Raw genomic sequence first — 22,452 nt, forward strand, 5'->3', positions numbered from 1 at the left:
CGACGGAGCGCAGCATCAGGCCCGCGGTGGTTTAACTGGGATGATGTCATCTGCTGCCCCGGTCGGTGGTACCCAAGTGCCCTTGAGCAAAACATGGCTTCAGATCTGATAAAACCTTAATCACCATTAACCGACTAAACGGCCTCCAGATAATGTGAACCTTCCATCGCAGCGACGCAGCAGCGAGGCAGCAGCGAGGCCTGTGATTGGTCCGCTCACTGAAACCCGCCACGGAACCAAAGCAGGTGCAGGACTGTGGGAGGCGTCTGCGTGGGACCATCGCCGCTCTGGAGCCCGTCGTGGCAGCTGGGCGGGAGGAGCCACCGCTGGAGGGGCGGAGCCATCGCTGGAGGGGCGGAGCCACCGCTGGAGGGGCGGAGCCACTGCTGGAGGAGCGGAGCCACAGCTGGAGGGGCGGAGCCACCCTGACCGAAGGATCCATGACCCCCATTCAGCACCCAGCCCTCATCCAGGAGACGGAGGTCAGAGGTCAGCAAGAGCAGGTCTGGATCAGGGGGACCACCCTGGGGTCCCCAATGACCCCTCCCTCTAGAGCCCCCCCCCCTCTGAACCAAGTAACAAAACACACGCTACACTTTATTACATTTTTTATTTAGGTCCCAAAAAAACCATCATAATAACATTATATCAATAATATTAATACAGAACTTGAAAAAAGGAGAGAAATAAAAATAATAGCTTTTGAGTCAAAGCCTCAGAGTGGATGGAGGGGGCGGGGCTTAGCCGCCGTAGCTCCGCCCAGTCCGTTTGGATTCCAAAACGATAGTAAAAAAATCCAAGTTGAACAGGACGTGTCTGTGGGGTCAGCGGCGAGCTGTCCATCATTCGCTGTGCACCAATAAGGAATGTTGAGGCAAGGGGGGGCGGGGTCTAACGAGGTGAGGGCGGGGCAAACAGTAGGCTACTGTTGAGACATCTGCAAAGAAACAAGTAGGAAGGAAACGTCAGTCTCTGATTGGACCTCCACGGCAAACAAAGTACGGTGTGTGTGTGTGTGTGTGTGTGTGTGTGTGTGTGTGTGTGTGTGTGTGTGTGTGTGTGTGTGTGTGTGTGTGTGTGTGTGTGTGTGTGTTCCTACCTGTGGCTGTGTGTGTGCGGGGGGCTGTGTTGTGTTGTGGTGTTGTGTTGTGGTGTTGTGGTGTTGTGCGCTCTACCTGAGGCTGTGTGTGCGTCGGGGGGGGACTGGCGGGTGTGTTGTTGTGGTGTTGTGCGCTCTACCTGAGGCTGTGTGTGCGTCGGGGGGGGACTGGCGGGTGTGTTGTTGTGGTGTTGTGCGCTCTACCTGAGGCTGTGTGTGCGTCGGGGGGGTGGGCGGCTGGTGCGTTGTGTTGGTGTGTTGTGGTGTTGTGCGCTCTACCTGAGGCTGTGTGTGCGTCGGGGGGGGGGCCGGCGGGTGTGTTGTGGTGTTGTGCGCTCTACCTGAGGCTGTGTGTGCGTCGGGGGGGGGGCCGGCGGGTGTGTTGTGGTGTTGTGCGCTCTACCTGAGGCTGTGTGTGCGTCGGGGGGGGGGGCCGGCGGGTGTGTTGTTGTGTTGTTGTGTTGTGGTGTTGTGTTACCTGAGGCTCTGTGTGCGTCGGGGGGGGCCGAGGGGTGTGTTGTGTTGTGTAGTGTTGTTGTGTTGTGGTGTTGTGCGCTCTACCTGAGGCTGTGTGTGCGTCGGGGGGGGGGGCCGGCGGGTGTGTTGTGGTGTGTTGTTGTGGTGTGGTGTTGTGCGCTCTACCTGAGGCTGTGTGTGCGTCGGGGGGGAGCCGGCGGGTGTGTTGTGGTGTTGTGTAGTGGTGTTGTGCGCTCTACCTGAGGCTGTGTGTGCGTCGGGGGGGCGCCGGCGGGTGTGTTGTGGTGTTGTGGTGTTGTGCGCTCTACCTAAGGCTGTGTGTGCGTCGGGGGGGGGGCCGGCGGGTGTGTTGTGGTGTTGTGCGCTCTACCTGAGGCTGTGTGTGCGTCGGGGGGAGGGCGGCGGGTGTGTTGTGTTGTGGTGTTGTGTTGTGTTGTGTTACCTGAGGCTGTGTGTGCGTCGGGGGGGGCCGGCGGGTGTGTTGTGGTGTGTTGTTGTGGTGTGGTGTTGTGCGCTCTACCTGAGGCTGTGTGTGCGTCGGGGGGAGGGCGGCGGGTGTGTTGTGTTGTGGTGTTGTGTTGTGTTACCTGAGGCTGTGTGTGCGTCGGGGGGGGCCGGCGGGTGTGTTGTGGTGTGTTGTTGTGGTGTGGTGTTGTGTTGTGTTACCTGAGGCTGTGTGTGCGTCGGGGGGGGGCCGGCGGGTGTGTTGTGGTGTTGTGTAGTGGTGTTGTGCGCTCTACCTGAGGCTGTGTGTGCGTCGGGGGGGGGGCCGGCGGCGGGTGCGTCTCCGGCGCCCTGCTGGCCAGTCGACTCAGGATGTTCCTCTCTGACATCTGCAGCCGCACGGCGACGGGCGGGATGCGGGCGATGGTCGCCGGGAGGCGCGTCACGTCCGCCTTCATGTCACTCAGCAGCTCCTCCAGCTGCTTCAGCACTGGGGGAGGGGGGCAGGGGTGAGACGGGCACTCTGAGGGGGGGGGGGCAGGGGTGAGACGGGCACTCTGAGGGGGGGGGGGCAGGGGTGAGACGGGCACTCTGAGGGGGGGGGGGCAGGGGTGAGACGGGCACTCTGAGGGGGGGGGCAGGGGTGAGACGGGCACTCTGAGGGGGGGGGGGCAGGGGTGAGACGGGCACTCTGAGGGGGGGGGGGGCAGGGGTGAGACGGGCACTCTGAGGGGGGGGGGCAGGGGTGAGACGGGCACTCTGAGGGGGGGGGGCAGGGGTGAGACGGGGCACTCTGAGGGGGGGGGGCAGGGGTGAGGGGGGCACTCTGAGGGGTGAGACGGGCTCTCTGAGGGGGGGGGCAGGGGTGAGGGGGGCACTCTGAGGGGGGGGGGCAGGGGTGAGACGGGCACTCTGAGGGGTGAGACGGGCTCTCTGAGGGGGGGGGCAGGGGTGAGGGGGGCTCCCTGAGGGGGGGGGGGGGTGAGGGGGGCTCTTTGAGGGGGGGGGGGGGCTCTCTGAGGGGGGGTGAGGGGGGCTCCTTGAGGGGGGGGGGGGGGGTGAGGGGGGCTCTTTGAGGGGGGGGGGGGGGGGGCTCTCTGAGGGGGGGTGAGGGGGGCTCCCTGAGGGGGGGGGGGGTGAGGGGGGCTCTTTGAGGGGGGTGAGATGGGCTCTCTGAGGGGGGTGAGATGGGCTCTCTGAGGAGGGGGGGGGTAGGGGGCTCTCTCACCCAGAGAGGGGTGGGGGGGTGACTCATGAAGACCGGCGCTCCTTTCTGCTTAACCTCCTTACCTTATATAACTGACCCTAGGGGGCGGGGCCCCAGGGCGTGGTCAGGGGGGCGGGGCCCCAGGTCGTGGTCAGGGGGCGGGGCCCCAGGTCGTGGTCAGGGGGCGGGGCCCCAGGTGGTGGTCAGGGCCCCAGGTGGTGGTCAGGGGGCGTGTCCCAGGGGCGTGGTCAGGGGGCGTGTCCCCAGGGCGGTCAGGGGGCGGGGCCCCAGGGCGGTCAGGGGGCGGGGGCCCAGGGCGTGGTCAGGGGGCGGGGCCTCACCTTTGTGCAGCACTGCGTTGGCGGGCTTGTTCCCGGACATGGACTCCTTGCTGAGGTGCTGGTGGGACTCGGCCAGACACTCCACCTCGCTGAAGCGCGTGTTGAGCGCCATGGACGGGTGGGAGGGGTCCTCCGACATGTTGAGGTAGGCCGCCCGGCGCAGCTGCTCCTCGATCACCAGGGCCTGCTCCAGGAGCTGGGGGGGGGGCACGGTTACACACTGCTACACACTCCAACACACAATAACACACTGCTACACACACCAACCAGGGCCTGCTCCAGGAGCTGGGGGGGGGGGCACGGTTCCACACTGTACACACACTAACACACTGCTCAGTGAGGATGGAGAGTGAGTGAGTGGTTAACCAGCGCTGCCCTTCTGGTGTCTGAAGCTTCGTCAGGGAGCTCAGGCTGAGTGAGTTTAACGACTCACTGACTGAACTCATTAGGCCGTTCCACCCACACCCACACCCACACACACACCCACACCCACACACACACACCTTGAAGCGCCGGGCCAGGAACTTGTTCTTGATCTCCAGGAAGTTGCCGCGGTTGATCTCGCCCTTGAAGGGCTCGTTGAGGATGGCGTAGCGGACGTCGTTCTGGATGTCCTGCCAGCGCGCGTAGCCGTGTCTGGGGCGGGAGGAGTCATGGAAACAACAGACACACACATCTGGAAGCACACACACACACACACACACTCTGTTCATGTTCTGAAGGATTCCTCTCTTGATCCGAGACGTTTACTTCTGCCTCAGATTATGTTTCTTCTAATCTAAAGGGGTGTGGGTTCCAGTCCCGCTAGTGACTCAGTGGTAGAGGAGGCACCAGCAGGGCTGAGGTGGGGGTTCCAGTCCCGCTAGTGACTCAGTGGTAGAGGAGGCACCAGCAGGGCTGGGGTGGGGGTTCCAGTCCCGCTAGTGACTCAGTGGTAGAGGAGGCACCAGCAGGGCTGAGGTGGGGGTTCCAGTCCCGCTAGTGACTCAGTGGTAGAGGAGGCACCAGCAGGCCTGGGGTGGGGGTTCCACTCCCGCTAGTGACTCAGTGGTAGAGGAGGTGGGGGTTCCAGTCCCGCTAGTGACTCAGTGGTAGAGGAGGTGGGGGTTCCACTCCCGCTAGTGACTCAGTGGTAGAGGAGGTGGGGGTTCCAGTCCCGCTAGTGACTCAGTGGTAGAGGAGGTGGGGGTTCCACTCCCGCTAGTAAAGGATACTGTATGATGCCGGCCAGCAGCCAGTAGTCGTGGCGACGGTGCCAGATCTCGTTGGTCTTCTTGGTTACCGTGGCAGCACGCTCCTCGTTCTGCCACAGGGAGTGCAGCTCTGCAGAGAGTGAGACAGGGTGAGACTCGGTGAGGGGGTGAATGTGTGTGTAGATGCATGTGTGCGTCTGTATGTAGAGCTGAAACGATTCATCGATTGATTCGAATAATTCGATTACAAAAAAGGATCAATGAATTTTTCTTGCCTCGAGTCATCGTTTATTTAATTTTACAGCTGAGGTCACAGTTTTCCGCACGGACAATTTTTAGTGTGACACAACCGGCGCATACGCCACCCACAGAACGGACAGACGTGGCATGTTTTGACTTGTTTAGGGGCCAACATTAGCACTTGCTAAAATGGAAGACATGAGCGAAAATAGTGAGGAGAGCCAAACGGGCAGGAGAAAGCGACAGCGAATGTCCAAGGTTTGGGATCATTTCACGTTGAACATTAATGAGAAGACCGTGGTGTGTGTCCACTGCAAGACCGAGCTGGCGTACCACTGCAGCACGACTTCCATGCTGCAGCATCTCAACAGAAAACACCCATTCTACTCTGCAGACCGCCGACCCCAATGGGAAAGTAACTAAATTGGTACTTTTAATAGAAAATATGGTTTGCTACTCCATGCATTTTTTAAATAAAAAATGTTGATTTTTCAAAAAAAGGAAACAAATTGGTTGTTCATTATTAATTGACCTGTGTTATTTTCTCATGTTTCTCATGTTTATTTATATATATCGATTAATCGATGGAATAATCGGTAGAATAATCGATTACTAAAATATTAGATAGCTGCAGCCTTATCTGTATGCATGCGCATGTGCTTATTTATGGGCATGTGTATATGTATATCCGTGCGTTCGTATTTATGTGTGTACTAGGGATGGGCGTGAGGAATCCATTACTCGAGTACTCCTCGTTACAAATGAACTCGGTTGGTGGACAGGCAAACTCAAGTTTGCATATACACACACAAACAAAGTTTTCTGAAGCAAATGTATCAATTTTCTGTCTGCGCCACTAACGCATGACGTGGGCACAAAGCAAATGAAATGTATCCATTTCCATGGCGCGTTCCGTGCCGTGTGCAGGCACGCCAGAATTCAAAAAGTTAAGAGATGGCGGTTAAAGGAAAGCGCAGCGAAGAATTGAAATACTTTAAAGAAATAGGAGATCATGAGGTGAAATGTAAAATATGCCAAGCGAAATCGAGCTACCAGAGTACTACAAGTACTATGCATCAACATATGCTCCTGAAACACAACGGTGAGTTCGGGAAAGCAGCAACCAAGTGTGTCGGCTATTTTCACCGCCGCAAGACGCAGCTGTGGTCCCGGGCGTGTAGAGAAGATCACAACGCTGAGTATTTCCATAGTCCATTTGCTGCCGTATTATTTGCAGCTTTAAATTATTTGCACTGGTTAGGCTACTTGTTTCGTTTTTGTTTTTTTTAAACAGTTACTGGCCTTGGTTCGACGTGATTTAAATTGTGAGACGCATATTTATTTTTGTAAGGAAAATGTGTTTTGAACGCAAAAATAAATAATGAATACTCTGATAACTGACTGTTTTGATGGAGAACAAGCATTACATGTTTGGTTGGTAATATTGCCGTTCATCATCAGGCCTATTCCTGCTGCAGATGCGTTGTATTCTAAAAATAGATTCGATCAAACAAGTACTCGATTGATCCTCGAGGAATTCCTTCGATCACTCGAGTTTGGAATTGACTACTCGTGCCCATCCCTAGTGTGTACATGTCTCTGCGTGTGTGTGTGTGCGCGTGTGTGTACCTGTGAAGCCTCCATCGGCGATGTTGAACATGAACCGGGTCTTGGCCTTCTTCTTCTCCTCTGAGATCACAGAGACCACGCCCCCTGTAGCTCCGCCCACTGCAGCCACACCCCCTGTGGCCCCGCCCTCCTTACTGCTGTCCCCGTTCTGCAGCTTTGGCCCCTCCTCCACCTTCACCACCTCCTCCACATCCTTGTCTTCTGTGGGGGGGGGGGGGGGAAGAGTGTTAATTTACCTCTGCTGGAACACACACACACACACACACACACACACACACACACACACACACACACACACACACACACACACACACACACACACACACACACACACACACACACACACACACACACACACACACACACACACACACGGGCCTCCACTAAGAGCCACTACCATGACCACACTCCAGCCGTCTGACACACTCCTCTGTGTGTGGGGATGTTCAGTCTCTCGGCCCCCCCCCCCCCCCCCCCCCCGAGGTGCTGCTCCTCCTACCTTTCTTGTCTTCTGCTGCAGGAGTCGTGTCCATCTTCTCCACCTTCTCCTCCTTCTTGTCCTCAGCTAGAGGGACAGACAGACAGACAGACAGACGGACAGGTTAATGCCACTGCTGATGTGCCCGTGTAAACATGAACCTGGTGATCACCGTGGAGAGCAGCCTCACCTTTGACCTCGGGCTCGTCGGCCTTAACCTCTGACCCCTCCTCCGCCGCGGCCTCAGGGGACTTCTCCTTCTCTCCCGCCTCCACGGCCTTCCCCGAGACCTCCTTCTCCTCCTCCTTCTTCTTCTTCTCCCCCATCTCCTCCTCCACCTCTTCGTCCTTCTTCTCCTCGCCCTCCTCCGCCACCACCTCTCCGTTGAGCTTGTCCGTCTCCATGGGCTCCTCGCCGTTCTCCTCCTCGTCCTTCTCCTCCCGGGCCGCTGAGGGCGGAGTCTTCTCCTCGTCGTCAGGGATGGAGATCACCTGGGGGTCACAGCGTACGCTCAGTACCTCCTCCTCCCCCCCGGGCCGTACCACCTCCCCCCCGGGCCGTACCACCTCCTCCTCCCCCCCGGGCCGTACCACCTCCTCCTCCCCCCCGGGCCGTACCACCTCCTCCCCCCGGGCCGTACCACCTCCTCCCCCCGGGCCGTACCACCTCCTCCCCCCGGGCCGTACCACCTCCTCCCCCCCGGGCCGTACCACCTCCTCCCCCCCGGGCCGTACCATCTAAACAAACCACAGTTGGGTGGGGGAGCTCCGATGTTTACCTCGTCTGTTTTGCTCGACTCCTTCCCCTCCTTCTCTCCCTCCGTCTCCTTCTTCACCTCCTTCTCTCCCTCCGTCTCCTTCTTCACCTCCTTCTCTCCCTCCTTGCCTGCTTCGTCCGATTTGGATTCGTCGACTGAAGGGACATTGTGAGAACAAGCAGACCATGAGCGAACACACACACACACACACCTGAAGGAGTGTGTGTACCTGTAGCAGGGGTGTGTGTACCTGTAGCAGGGGTGTGTGTACCTGTAGCAGGGGTGTGTGTACCTGTAGCAGGGGTGTGTGTACCTGTAGCAGGGGTGTGTGTACCTGTAGCAGGAGTGTGTGTACCTGTAGCAGGGGTGTGTGTGTACCTGTAGCAGGGGTGTGTGTACCTGTAGCAGGGGTGTGTGTACCTGTAGCAGGGGTGTGTGTACCTGTAGCAGGGGTGTGTGTACCTGTAGCAGGGGTGTGTGTACCTGTAGCAGGAGTGTGTGTACCTGTAGCAGGGGTGTGTGTACCTGTAGCAGGGGTGTGTGTACCTGTAGCAGGGGTGTGTGTACCTGTAGCAGGGGTGTGTGTACCTGTAGCAGGGGTGTGTGTACCTGTAGCAGGGGTGTGTGTACCTGTAGCAGGGGTGTGTCTACCTGTAGCAGGACTGTGTGTACCTGTGGCGGGGGTGTGTAGCAGTGTGTGTGTGTAGCAGTGTGTGTGTGTGTGTGTAGCTGTGTGTGTGTGTAGCAGTGTGTGTGTAACAGTGTGCAGCAGTGTGTGTGCAGTGTGTACCTGTGGCGGGGGGCTGAAGTAGTGCGTGTGTGTGTAGCAGTGTGTGTGTGTAGCAGTGTGTGTGTAGCAGTGTGCAGCAGTGTGTGTGTGTAGCAGTGTGCGTAGCAGTGTGTGTGTGTGTAGCAGTGTGTGTGTAGCATTGTGTGTGTGTAGCAGTGTGTGTGTGTGTGTAGCAGTGTGTGTGTGTAGCAGTGTGCAGCAGTGTGTGTGTGTGTGTGTAGCAGTGTGTGTGTGTAGCAGTGTGCAGCAGTGTGTGTGTGTGTAGCAGTGTGTGTGTGTAGCAGTGTGTGTGTGTAGCAGTGTGCAGCAGGGTGTGTGTGTGTGTAGCAGTGTGTGTGTGTGTAGCAGTGTGTGTGTGTGTGTGTGTAGCAGTGTGTGTGTGTGTAGCAGTGTGTGTGTGTAGCAGTGTGCAGCAGGGTGTGTGTGTGTAGCAGTGTGCAGCAGGGTGTGTGCAGTGCGTACCTGTGGCGGGGGTGTTGGGCTGCGTGTCGGCGGGGGTCCCGGTGGAGGGGGTCTTCCCGGGGGAGTCGGGCAGGGCGGCGGCGGCTGCGGCGGCCCTCTTGTTCTCCTCCAGCTCCGCCATCCAGGGCATCGACCACTGGCCGTTCACGTGCTCAAACTCCTGGACCTGAGGGGGGGGGCAGGGGTCAGCAGGGGGGCAGCAGGGGGACCCCAGACAGGGGGACCCCCAGACGCTCCTAGCAGGAGGACCTCCATCTCGGTACATCTGGTTGTCCCTCCCTCCTGTCCCGCCTCTCGGTTGTACATCAATACTCTTTATTTTATATCAGGAAGTCTCCCGTGCTAATGACGCTAATGCTAATGACGCTAATGCTAATGACGTGTTCTCTATGGGGGGAGGAGGAGGAGGAAGAGGAGGAGGAAGAGGGGGAGGGGGAAGAGGAGGGGGAGGCGGAAGAGGAAGAGGAAGAGGAGGAAGGGGAGGGGGAAGAGGAGGAGGAGGAGGAGGGGGAGGGGGTGGGGGAGGAGGAGGAGGAGGAGGAAGAGGGGGAGGGGGAAGAGGAGGAGGGGGAGGAGGAAGAAGAGGAAGGGGAGGGGGAAGAGGAGGAGGAGGAGGAGGAGGGGAAGAGGTAGAGGAGGGGGAGGAGGAGCAGGAAGAGGAGGGGGAGGGGGAGGAAGAGGAGGGGGAAGGAGAGGAGGGGGAGGGAGAGCAGGAGCAGGAGCAGGAGGACCTTACCTTCTTGCGGATGAGCGACATGACGCCGATGCGTGTGAGGACGTGTTGCCGTGACAACCCTTCCCGGGGAACGCCGTCGGCGAAGGTCTCGGCCCCGTCGGCGCCTGGTTCGCAGAGATGCCTCATGAACAGAGAGACGTACGCCCTGCAGACGGGGGGGGGGGGGGGTTAGAGAACGCTCCCACTAGTGATGTCACCAGAGGGGGTTCTGACCCGGCTGTGACGGCTAACCCCCCCCCCGGCCCGCTGCTAGGGCAACGCCTTCACTTCACATTAGTGTCACTCCACTCTGGGTGCTCTACAGGGAACCGGTTTGATCCGGTTACTCCGTATTCAACTGGTTTGATCTGGTTACTCCGTATTAATCCGGTTTGATCTGGTTCCCCGTGTGTTAAACCGGTTTGATCTGGTTCCCCGTGTGTTAAACTGGTTTGATCTGGTTCCCCATGTGTTAAACCGGTTTCCTCTGGTTCCCCGTGTGTTAAACCGGTTTCCTTTGGTTCCCCATGTGTTAAACCGGTTTCCTCTGGTTCCCCATGTGTTAAACCGGTTTCCTCTGGTTCCCCATGTGTTAAACCGGTTTCCTCTGGTTCCCTGTGTGTTAAACCGGTTTCCTCTGGTTCCCCATGTGTTAAACCGGTTTCCTTTGGTTCCCCGTGTGTTAAACCGGTTTCCTTTGGTTCCCCGTGTGTTAAACCGGTTTCCTCTGGTTCCCCGTGTGTTAAACTGGTTCCCTCTGGTTCCCTCTGGTTCCCCGTGTGTTAAACCGGTCGGAGGCGGTCCTTACTTGAACTCCTTCTCAGACTTGCCCCTGAGGTCGCGTACGAGCCACTGGGTGGTGAAGGCGTCCTGGGGGGGCATGCCGTAGCGCATCACCGCGTTCAGGAACGCCTTCCGCTGCCGCGAGTTGAAGCCCAGCACCTGGTGGGGTCAGAGGTCAGGAGGGCGGCTAGCACACGGCTGGCTAGCACACGGCTAACGACTAGCAACAATCTAACTGCACGAGCTACAAATGTACTATTCATTTCTTTACGATTAAGTAATTGTTGCGAGGAGGAGGAGCAGGGGGAGGAGCTCACCTCGATGTTGCCGCCCACCCTGGCCAGCAGGGGGGGCAGTGGTTTGTCTTTATCGCCCCTCAGGCCCTTCCTGTTCGGCCTGCGGGAGTTGGCTGCAGAGGACACACACACGCGCATTAGACACACTACACACACACCACTACACACTATAACGGCGGGCCTGTAGGACTGTGCTGCACCAGGTGCTGCTGCACCACTAGGTGCTGCTGCACCACTAGGTGCTGCTGCACCACTAGGTGCTGCTGCACCACTAGGTGCTGCTGCACCTAGTGCAGCAGAGATAGACCTAGTGCACCTAGTGGTATAACGGCGGGCCTGTAGGACTGTGCTGCACCAGGTGCTGCTGCACTAGGTGCTGCTGCACTAGGTGCTGCACCACTAGGTGCTGCACCACTAGGTGCTGCACCACTAGGTGCTGCACCACTAGGTGCTGCACCACTAGGTGCTGCTGCACTAGGTGCTGCTGCACTAGGTGCTGCACCACTAGGTGCTGCACCACTAGGTGCTGCTGCACTAGGTGCTGCTGCACTAGGTGCTGCTGCACTAGGTGCTGCTGCACTAGGTGCTAGGACCTCTGCTTACCTTCTGTCCGCTCATCAAAGTCCTCGTCTCCTTCCTCCGACGCCACAGAGTAATCTGATTGGCCGTCCGACTGGTCGTCCTGCCAATCCGCTGCAAGCAGGAATTAGATGCAGTGTTTGTTAAAGACGTCGACCCCCCATTGAGACACACCCTTTAGGACAGACCCACCCTGCCCTGCTGGACCAGACCCCACCTACCCTAACCCAGACCCCACCTACCCTAACCCCACCTACCCTAACCCAGACCCCACCTACCCTAACCCAGACCCAGACCCCACCTACCCTAACCCAGACCCCACCTACTCTAACCCAGACCCAGACCCCACCTACCCTAACCCAGACCCCACCTACCCTAACCCAGACCCAGACCCCACCTACCCTAACCCAGACCCCACCTACCCTAACCCAGACCAAGCCTAACCTAACCCTCAACACCACCTCACCACCACCACCCCCCCCTCCTCCTCCCCCCCCCCCCCCCCCCCCCCCCTCCTCCTCTCCACCACCCCCTCCCCTTTACCACCCTCCCTCCACCACCTCCCTCACCACCCCCTCCAAGGTGTCCGGTGGAGCCCTGGCAGAGGGCAGCTCCTATTGGTCTGAACTATGGGCCTCATGGTCCCACCTAACCTCCCCCAGCAGACAGCTGGACACACACACACACACACACACACACACACACACACACACACACACACACACACACACACACACACACACACACACACACACACACACACACACACACACACACACACACACACACACACACACACACACACACACACACACACTTCCCTGCAGCTCTGAGCCAGTGGGTAATGTAGGCATTGTGGGTAATGTAGGCATTGTGGGTAGTGGAGTTAAGCTCAGCGGTGAATTAACTGGCTTGTGAGTAGGTTCATACTTTTTGTGAGTGTGGGCACGTCTGATTTTGGTGCATCTGTGAGTGTGTGCATGCACATGGATGAGTGTGTATGAGTGTGGATGAGTGCGTTGAGTGCTTCTGGGCGCGGGGTGAGTGTGCGTGTCTGCGTGCGTGTCTGCGTGCGTGTCGAGTGTGCGTCCCCTACGTGTGTGTCTGCGGTTCCCACCTCGGTCCTCCTGGGAGCCGTCGTTGTAGTTGACCTGCTTGCGGATCCTCTTGCCCTTGCCCAGGTTGCGGGCCAGGTCCTCCTGCTGCTGCTCGTAGTGGTGGCGCAGCAGCTTCTCCCAGTAGTCCGGGTCCACGTTCTCCTCCTGCTTGATGATCTCCCTCTGCACCTCCTCCTCCTGGGGGGGGGGCGAGGTCCAGTTAACCAGAGGGACGTAGCGGGAGCTATGGGTGCTGCTAACCTAGTAAACCTAGACTATCACAGTAACCCGCCAGCAGCTGGCTCCACTGACGGCACAGACACACGTCATTAGGATCAGGTAGGGGTCGTCGTGCTCCTCTTACCGCCTCGTCCTCGTCCTTCACCACGTACTGCGCCACCTTGAAGGAGCTCAGGTACTCGTTCATGCTCTGGACCTCCGTGTCCTCCGTGGCGCTCTGGTTGCGGTCCAGCAGGCGGTCGATGGCCTTATCGTCGTAGTGGATCACACTGCTGTCCTCCTCCCTGTCCACGCCGCCTGCAGACAGTAGAGACACACACTGTAACACAACCCCTAGACACACTGTAACACACACACGGTAACACAACCCCTAGACACACGGTAACACAACCCCTAGACACACTGCAACACAACCCCTAGACACACGGTAACACAACCCCTAGACACACGGTAACACAACCCCTAGACACACGGTAACACAACCCCTAGACACACTGTAACAACCCCTAGACACACGGTAACACACACACACTGTAACACAACCCCTAGACACACGGTAACACAACCCCTAGACGCACACTGTAACACAACCCCTAGACACACTGCAACACAACCCCTAGACACACTGTAACACAACCCCTAGACACACTGCAACACAACCCCTAGACACACTGCAACACAACCCCTAGACACACGGTAACACAACCCCTAGACACACGGTAACACAACCCCTAGACACACGGTAACACAACCCCTAGACACACTGCAACACAACCCCTACACACTGCAACACAACACCTAGACACACTGTAACACAACCCCTAGACACACTGCAACACAACCCCTAGACACACTGCAACACAACCCCTAGACACACGGTAACACAACCCCTAGACGCACACTGTAACACAACCCCTAGACGCACACTGTAACACAACCCCTAGACACACTGCAACACAACCCCTAGACACACGGTAACACAACCCCTAGACACACGGTAACACAACCCCTAGACACACTGTAACACACACACGGTAACACAACCCCTAGACGCACACTGTAACACAACCCCTAGACACACTGCAACACAACCCCTAGACACACTGCAACACAACCCCTAGACACACACTAACACAACCCCTAGACACACACTAACACAACCCCTAGACACACTGCAACACAACCCCTAGACACACTGCAACACAACCCCTAGACACACTGCAACACAACCCCAAGACACACACTGTAACACAACCCGTAGACACACTGTAACACACACGCACTGTAACACAACCCCTAGACGCACTGTAACACAACCCCTAGACACACTGTAACACACACGGTAACACAACCCCTAGACACACTGTAACACAACCCCTAGACACACACTGTAACACACACTGCTGTCCTCCCTGTCCACGCCGCCTGCACACATTAGAGACACACACTGTAACACAACCCCTAGACCCACTGTAACACACACACGGTAACACAACCCCTAGACACACTGCAACACAACCCCTAGACACACTAACACAACCCCTAGACACACTGCAACACAACCCCTAGACACACGGTAACACAACCCCTAGACACACGGTAACACAACCCCTAGACACACGGTAACACACACTGCTGTCCACGCCGCCTGCACACATTAGAGACACACTGTAACACAACCCCTAGACACACGGTAACACACACACGGTAACACAACCCCTAGACACACCCTGTAACACACACACGGTAACACAACCCCTAGACACACCCTGTAACACACGCACTGTAACACAACCCCTAGACACACCCTGTAACACACACACTGTAACACAACCCCTAGACACAGTGTAACACAACCCCTAGACTAGGGCTGTCACTTTTTCCAAAAATGAAATTCGAACGAATTTCGAATGTCCATAATTAATTCGAATACATTCGAATACATTCGACCCCCCCTCATAGAACTATTAAAAAAAATATATATATTATTTCTTGTGGAAATCACGTATACCTACTGAATTCATAACAGCACAGGATAAAAACACATCTTTGATAACACATTTGTAAACACAACAAGAGGAAGCTCCGACTCACAAGTGCGGCTGTCTTTTACGCATTAACAATAACTGCTCGGAGCGCGATATGCGGAGCACATGTCGTCCATGGCACTCACAGCCTATATAAACGAACAATCTGTGAGGCCGACCTCCAACACGGCATGCTGCTCTTTTTATTCCTTACGGAAAGAAAATTACAAGTAGTCTCGCAGCTCTCCGTTACCGCTGCAGCTGCTTCTGTCAGCCGTGCTGTATAAGTCCCCAAACAGGCTGCCCATCGCGCCCAGCGCAGCAGCGGACTTTTCTCCCTGTCGTGTGCGATCAGTGTCGGTCTCCGTTTCAATGAGCTCGTGTGAGAGGCTTTCAGTCACGAGATGTTTCTGTGCAGGGGAAAGGTGGACTAACCGGGAGAAGCGGGGATCCAGGAGGGCCGCTTTATTGAGGAAAAGCCACTCGCCGCTCTCTTCTTTATAGCGCATTTTTACAGTTCGAATGGAGAATTACACTTCGAATTCGAACTTTTCACCCCACCTTCGAACAAATATTCGAACTTCGAATAAAAAGTGACAGCCCTACCCTAGACACACTGTAACACAACCCTAGAGACACACACGGTAACACAACCCCTAGAGACACACACACTGTAACACAACCCCTAGAGACACACGGTAACACACACAGTAAACCAACCCCTAGACACACACTAGAGCTCTCTAGGAACTAGTTTGAACTTCAATCCATCTTAGCTCCCTGTAGGGAGGCCATCAACGTGTGGCGGTCGGCCAAAAGTATCAGAGAGAAGATGAGGAGGTTCTGATAGGAGCTGTGAAACCAGAGTGGGAGTAGGAGTAGCAAAGGAACTAGTGTCACAGGAACTGGTTTGATAGGAGCTGTGAAACCAGAGTGGGAGTAGGAGTAGCAAAGGAACTAGTGTCACAGGAACTGGTTGGATAGGAGCTGTGAAACACGAGTGGGGGTAGGAGTAGCAAAGGAACTAGTGTCACAGGAACTGGTTTGATAGGAGCTGTGAAACCAGAGTGGGGGTAGCAAAGGAACTAGTGTCACAGGAACTGGTTTGGAAGTCAAGCTATGGTGTCCAGCTGGCACTTAATGTACGCACTTATTGCATGTTGTACGTCCTGGCACTTAAAAACAGTGCTTAGCAATGTGTAGCGTCTTAGCCTAGCTGTCTTAGCATGGTGTAGCGTCTTAGCCTAGCTGTCTTAGCAATGTGTAGCGTCGTAGCCTAGCTGTCTTAGCATGGTGTAGCGTCTTAGCCTAGCTGTCTTAGCATGGTGTAGCCTAGCTGTCTGTGTTGGTCACGGTGCACGGTTGGGGTCTGTGCTTGCCATGCTTGCCGGCCATCGAGGCGATCTCGTCCTTGAAGAGCTCCTCCGTGCCGAACTTGAGGATGTCGTCCAGCTCCTGCTTGGACATGGAGCCCGTCTTGGAGCCCAGGCCGGGCCGCACCACCAGATGGGTCAGCATCATCTTCTTCTTAGCCACCTGGACTCACCACAGGGGGGGGCGAGTGAGACACACACATAGACAGAGAGACACAGAGAGAGACAGAGAGACAGAGAGACAGAGAGACACAGACACAGACACAGACACAGACACAGACACAGACACACACACACACACACACGGCGGTCGTGGTTACCTGAGTGATCCTCTCCTCCACAGAGGCCTTGGTGACGAAGCGGTAGATCATCACCTTCTTGTTCTGCCCGATTCGGTGAGCTCGGCTGAACGCCTGGGGGGGGGGGGGGGAGCGTTAGAGCAGCTCCCAGGTCAGACGCGGGGTCAAGGGGCACAGGTCAGAGGTCAGGGTACCTGGATGTCGTTGTGGGGGTTCCAGTCCGAGTCGTAGATGACCACGGTGTCGGCCGTGGCCAGGTTGATGCCCAGACCGCCCGCCCGGGTGGACAGCAGGAAGGCAAACTGGGGGGCTCCAGGGGCTGGGGGGGGGGGGGAGAGAGAGGGTTCAGTTCACCAGGAGGCCCTGATCCACGCAATGCTTTCAGAGGGAGGGGGGGCGTGGGTGAGGGAGGGAGGGAGGGAGAGAAGGGGTGAGAGAGACTGACTGAGTGAGAGACACTGACTGAGAGAGACTGACTGACTGAGTGAGAGACACTGACTGAGAGAGACTGACTGAGAGAGAGACTGACTGAGAGTGAGAGAGACTGACTGAGTGAGAGAGACTGACTGAGTGAGAGACTGACTGAGTGAGAGACTGACTGAGTGAGAGACCGACTGAGAGAGACTGACTGAGAGAGACTGAGTGAGAGACTGACTGAGAGAGACTGACTGAGAGAGACTGACAGAGTGAGAGAGAGACAGAGAGTGAGAGAGAGACAGTGAGTGAGAGAGTGAGAGAGAGTGACTGGCAGAGTGAGAGAGTGACTGACAGAGTGAGAGAGACTGACAGAGAGTGAGAGAGAGAGACTGACAGAGAGTGAGAGAGAGACAGAGAGTGAGAGAGAGTGACTGACAGAGTGAGAGAGAGACTGACTGAGAGAGACTGACAGAGAGAGACTGAGAGTGAGAGAGAGTGACTGACAGAGTGAGAGAGAGACTGACTGAGAGAGACTGACAGAGAGAGACTGAGAGTGAGAGAGAGACAGTGAGTGAGAGAGTGAGAGAGAGTGACTGGCAGAGTGAGAGAGTGACTGACAGAGTGAGAGAGACTGACAGAGAGTGAGAGAGAGAGACTGACAGAGAGTGAGAGAGAGACTGACAGAGACTGAGAGAGAGACTGACAGAGACTGACAGAGAGTGAGAGTGAGAGAGAGACTGACAGAGAGTGAGAGAGAGACAGAGTGAGAGTGAGAGAGAGACTGAGAGTGAGTGACTGAGAGAGATAGTGAGAGTGAGACTGACAGAGAGAGTGAGAGTGAGTGAGTGAGCGAGTGAGAGCCCCTCACCGTTGAAGCGGTCGATGGCCTCCTGCCTCATGCCCCCGGTGATGCCCCCGTCGATCCTCTCGTACTTGTAGCCCTCGTTCTCCAGGAAGTCCTCCAGCAGGTCCAGCATCTTGGTCATCTGGAGACCGGGACCACAGTCAGACCAGACCCCCAGGACCCCCCAGTGAGACCGGGACCCCCCAGTCAGACCAGACCCCCAGGACCCCCCAGTGAGACCAGACCCCCCCAGTGAGACCAGACCCCCCAGTGAGACCAGTCCCCCCCCCCCACTAGAGCCCTTAGCCCCCCCTCCCGGGCGTGACCTCTGACCTGGGAGAAGATGAGCACTCTGTGGCCGTTGTCCTTCAGCTTCCTCATCATCTTCTGCAGCAGCGTGAGTTTCCCAGCAGCCTTTGTGAGCGAGCCGCCATCGTACATCCCATTGGGCAACTTTGGAGCTTCCTGTTGGGATCAACCAATCAGAACATCAGGATTCATGACGAGCGGGAGGGCGGTGGCGTCGCCGTCGATGAGGAGCGGGCCGTACCATTGCGGCGACGGGGAAGAGGTAGGGGTGGTTGCAGCACTTCTTGAGGTCCATGACCACGTTGAGGAGGGACACCTGGTTCCCGCCCCCGCGGGTGTTCAGGGCGTCGAAGTTCCTGGTCAGGATGAACTTGTAGTATTTCCTGGGGTCAGAGGTCAGGAGGGACAGGCTTAGAAACACTGGACTAGTACATTGCCCTGGTTACATGGATTAGTGAGTATAGGACAGTTCAATGAGTAGACTGGGGTATTATAAACTCTTATCACATTAAGTATATCACCCAGGATAGTGTTTACATTGTAACCCTCTGAAGAGAGCAGGGTTAGGGTAGGTCCCAACTTCTGATAAGGCTTGGCCAGGTACTGACTCCTGCATGGAGGTAGGCCGAGTTAGGGCCAGGCTGAGGCCGAGTTAGGGCCAGGCTGAGGCAGAGTTAGGGCCAGGCTGAGGCCGAGTTAGGGCCAGGCTGAGGCCGAGTTAGGGCCAGGCTAGTCCACCTACTTCTGCATGGGGCTGAGCTCCACCCTGACGATGAGCTCCGTCTTGGAGGGCATGTGTTTGAAGACGTCGGCCTTCAGCCGGCGCAGCATGTGGGGCCCCAGCATGTCGTGGAGCTTCTTGATCTGGTCCTCCTTGGCGATGTCCGCAAACTCCTCCAGGAAGCCCTCCAGGTTGCTGAGGGGGAGAGCGTTGCCGCGGTTACACAGTGCCTCACTGACATCGCTTTACACCTTCATGAGCCGGCAGACGTCCAGGGAGGAGGGCGAGGCCCGGGCAGAACGACGGACGCTACCTGAATCTCTCGGGTGTGAGGAAGTTGAGCAGGTGGAACAGCTCCTCCAGGTTGTTCTGCAGAGGAGTCCCCGTGAGGAGCAGCTTGTGCTGCAGGGGGTAGTTGTTCAGGATCCGGAAGAACTAGGAGACAGAGGTCAGAGGTCAGGGGTCGCCAGGAGACAGAGGCCAGGGGTCAGGGGTCGCCAGGAGACAGAGGCCAGGGGTCGCCAGGAGACAGAGGTCAGGGGTCGCTAGGAGACAGGTCAGGAGTCACCCGGAGACAGGTCAGGGGTCACCAGGAGACAGGTCAGGGGTCGCTAGGAGACAGGTCAGGGGTCACCAGGAGACAGGTCAGGGGTCACTAGGAGACAGCGGTCACTAGGAGACAGAGGTCATTAGGAGACAGCGGTCAGGAGTCACTAGGAGACAGGTCAGGGGTCACTAGGAGACAGAGGTCACTAGGAGACAGAGGTCACTAGGAGACAGGGGTCACTAGGATACAGGGGTCACTAGGATACAGGGGTCACTAGGAGACAGAGGTCACTAGGAGACAGAGGTCAGGAGTCACTAGGAGACAGAGGTCAGGCGTCACTAGGAGACCGAGGTCACTAGGAGACAGGGGGCACTAGGAGACAGGGGTCACTAGGAGACAGAGGTCACTAGGAGACAGAGGTCACTAGGAGACAGGGGTCACTAGGATACAGGGGTCACTAGGATACAGGGGTCACTAGGAGCCAGAGGTCAGGGGTCACTAGGAGACCGAGGGCACCAGGAGACGGTGAGGGTGAACGGCGTCCCCTCGGTCCAGGGGCGGTGCTCTGAGAGCCTCTCCTACCTTGGACTGGTTGTTCTTCAGCCGGTGGGCCTCGTCCACCACCAGGCAGGCCCAGTCGATGGAGCCCAGCACCGCCGTGTCGATGGTGATCAGCTCGTAGGACGTCAGCAGCACGTGGAACTTCACCGTCGAGTCTTTCTGCTCACACATGCAGGCACACACACATACAAGATATGAGAATGGTACTCCAGATAATCCTTGAAGGGACGGACGCCGTCAAAATCAGTCAAATCGGACCTCATCATTAAAGGTGACTGCCAAACATAAAATCTGAAAACAAAAAAGGCTGTAACGAGCCTCGTCTACGGAACGGGAGGAAGCGCTTTCGCTCTTTATGAAACCCTGGCGGCAAAGAACACAGTCGTCACGGAAACGTGCGAGGCAGAGGGCGGGGCCACGCACCTTCATCTTGGAGGCCTTCTTGCCGCCACGGATGGCGTTGTCCTCGAAGGAGAACTCGTTCTCCCTGATGACGGCGCGGCTGTCCTTGTCCCCCGTGTACGTCACCACGTAGAAGTCGGGCGCCCACATCTCAAACTCCCGCTCCCAGTTGATGATGGTGGAGAGGGGGGCGCTCACCAGGAAGGGGCCCTTGGAGTGGCCCTGGAGGGGAGGAGGAGGGGGGGGGGGGCATTAGGGGCCGCACTGAGGAGGAGGAGGGGGGGCACTAGGGGCCACACAGAGGAGGAGGGAGGGGGGGGCATTAGGGGCCACACAGAGGAGGAGGGAGGGGGGGGCATTAGGGCCCACACAGAGGAGGAGGGAGGGGGGGGCATTAGGGCCCACACAGAGGAGGAGGGAGGGGGGGCATTAGGGCCCACACAGAGGAGGAGGAGGGAGGGGGGGGCATTAGGGGCCGCACTGAGGAGGAGGAGGAGGGGGGGCACTAGGGGCCACACAGAGGAGGAGGGCGGGGGGGGCATTAGGGGCCACACAGAGGAGGAGGGAGGGGGGGGCATTAGGGCCCACACAGAGGAGGAGGAGGGAGGGGGGGCATTAGGGGCCACACAGAGGAGGAGGAGGAGGAGGGGGGGGCATTAGGGGCCACACAGAGGAGGAGGGAGGGGGGGGCATTAGGGCCCACACAGAGGAGGAGGGAGGGGGGGGCATTAGGGGCCACACAGAGGTGGAGGAGGAGGGGGGGCATAAGGGGCACACTGAGGAGGAGGGGGAGGGGGGGGGGGCATTAGGGCCACACAGAGGAGGAGGGGGAGGGGGGGCACTAGGGGCCACACAGAGGAGGAGGGGGAGGGGGGGCACTAGGGGCCACACAGAGGAGGAGGGAGGGGGGGGCATTAGGGGCCACACAGAGGTGGAGGAGGAGGGGGGGCATTAGGGGCACACTGAGGAGGAGGAGGAGGGGGGGGCATTAGGGGCACACAGAGGAGGAGGGGGAGGGGGGGCACTAGGGGCCACACAGAGGAGGAGGGGGAGGGGGGGCATTAGGGCCACACTGAGGAGGAGGGGGGGGGGGGCATTAGGGGCCACACAGAGGAGGACACTGGGGGTAGAACCCAGAACCTGGGGGCTGGGAGGGGAGCACACCAGATCCACCCTATCCTCTCTCAATGATTGACAGCAAGGCCAGTTCTAAATGTATCCTTCATTGTCAATTTATGTCAAAAAGAGTCAATTAAAACATAGAATGCACCAAATGCAGCCAGGCAGCGAACAGTCGGGCAGAGGACCCTGACTGCATCGGATGGTGATGATACCGCTCTGGTGCCGAGGCTGTGCGTGGGGCCTCCCGCCTCTAGGGGGCGGCAGCGGGCCACGCAGCATCTGGAGGTGTTTACCGCTGAGATCAAGCTTAATGCCGTCAGCTGTAACCTGACTTATACAAAATGGCTGAATGCGTGGGAGCCAATAGCGTGACAGCTGCCCCGGCAGCAGTGAAGCACCCATCTCCCCATCAACCCTTCGGTTCGGTCTAAAACACTGGATTCATTACTAAGAACGTTGAAATTCAGACGAGATTAGAACCGGCTTCATAATGTCGAATGTCAGATTGTGATAAAGGTCGATTCAAAATCGTTAAGCTGATGCGTTGATCGTCAGTGGAGATGAAATCTCTGCCATTAGGAATCTAGAACAGTGACGTCCTTAATCCAGAACATCTCGGGTGCACTTCAGCACGGAGCAGGTCAGGGTCAGGGGTCATAGGGCTCTGGGAGGCCTACAGGTAGGGGTCAGGGGTCACAGGGCGCTGGGAGGCCTACAGGAAGGGGTCAGGCCCTACCTCTTTGTAGAGGGAGTAGAGGAAGACGGCGGTCTGGACCGTCTTGCCCAGGCCCATCTCGTCGGCCAGGATGGTGTCGGTGCCCTGGGCCCAGGAGAAGCGCAGCCAGTTCAGCCCCTCCAGCTGGTAGGGGTGCAGGTTCCCCCCCGTGCTGTCCAGGTAGTCCGGCTGCCGCTCAAACTTTATGGTGGGCTGGGGAGGGAGAGACACATCAGGGTTAGCTTGGGGGGAGAGAGAGGGAGACAGAAAGACTGACAGACACAGATT

General features: G+C 57.4%; 1 protein-coding gene across 1 annotated transcript in view; it reads right to left on the minus strand.

Annotated features, from left to right (window-relative positions):
• Positions 1–599: 599 nt before the first annotated feature.
• The window catches only part of LOC130376141 (chromodomain-helicase-DNA-binding protein 4-like), a 28,878-nt gene continuing 7,025 nt past the window's right edge, over positions 600–22,452 (minus strand). Inside the window, exons 11-37 of the mRNA XM_056583361.1 lie at positions 22,186–22,377; positions 20,349–20,549; positions 19,947–20,084; positions 19,131–19,252; positions 18,839–19,012; positions 18,338–18,479; positions 18,121–18,252; positions 17,812–17,929; positions 16,721–16,845; positions 16,548–16,640; positions 16,234–16,390; positions 12,952–13,124; positions 12,608–12,785; positions 11,515–11,604; positions 10,933–11,024; positions 10,641–10,774; positions 9,854–9,998; positions 9,118–9,283; positions 7,887–8,020; positions 7,299–7,599; positions 7,130–7,195; positions 6,631–6,831; positions 4,783–4,891; positions 4,072–4,204; positions 3,569–3,764; positions 2,317–2,510; positions 600–937 (exon numbers count right to left, since the gene is read on the minus strand). Of these exons, the coding sequence (XP_056439336.1) occupies positions 923–937; positions 2,317–2,510; positions 3,569–3,764; positions 4,072–4,204; positions 4,783–4,891; positions 6,631–6,831; positions 7,130–7,195; positions 7,299–7,599; positions 7,887–8,020; positions 9,118–9,283; positions 9,854–9,998; positions 10,641–10,774; positions 10,933–11,024; positions 11,515–11,604; positions 12,608–12,785; positions 12,952–13,124; positions 16,234–16,390; positions 16,548–16,640; positions 16,721–16,845; positions 17,812–17,929; positions 18,121–18,252; positions 18,338–18,479; positions 18,839–19,012; positions 19,131–19,252; positions 19,947–20,084; positions 20,349–20,549; positions 22,186–22,377 (3,921 nt within the window). The 3' untranslated portion in view covers positions 600–922. The remainder of the gene's footprint in view (positions 938–2,316; positions 2,511–3,568; positions 3,765–4,071; positions 4,205–4,782; positions 4,892–6,630; positions 6,832–7,129; positions 7,196–7,298; positions 7,600–7,886; positions 8,021–9,117; positions 9,284–9,853; positions 9,999–10,640; positions 10,775–10,932; positions 11,025–11,514; positions 11,605–12,607; positions 12,786–12,951; positions 13,125–16,233; positions 16,391–16,547; positions 16,641–16,720; positions 16,846–17,811; positions 17,930–18,120; positions 18,253–18,337; positions 18,480–18,838; positions 19,013–19,130; positions 19,253–19,946; positions 20,085–20,348; positions 20,550–22,185; positions 22,378–22,452) is intronic.

This window comes from Gadus chalcogrammus, chromosome 22 (assembly GCF_026213295.1).
Source record: "Gadus chalcogrammus isolate NIFS_2021 chromosome 22, NIFS_Gcha_1.0, whole genome shotgun sequence".
Classification (NCBI taxonomy): domain Eukaryota; kingdom Metazoa; phylum Chordata; class Actinopteri; order Gadiformes; family Gadidae; genus Gadus; species Gadus chalcogrammus.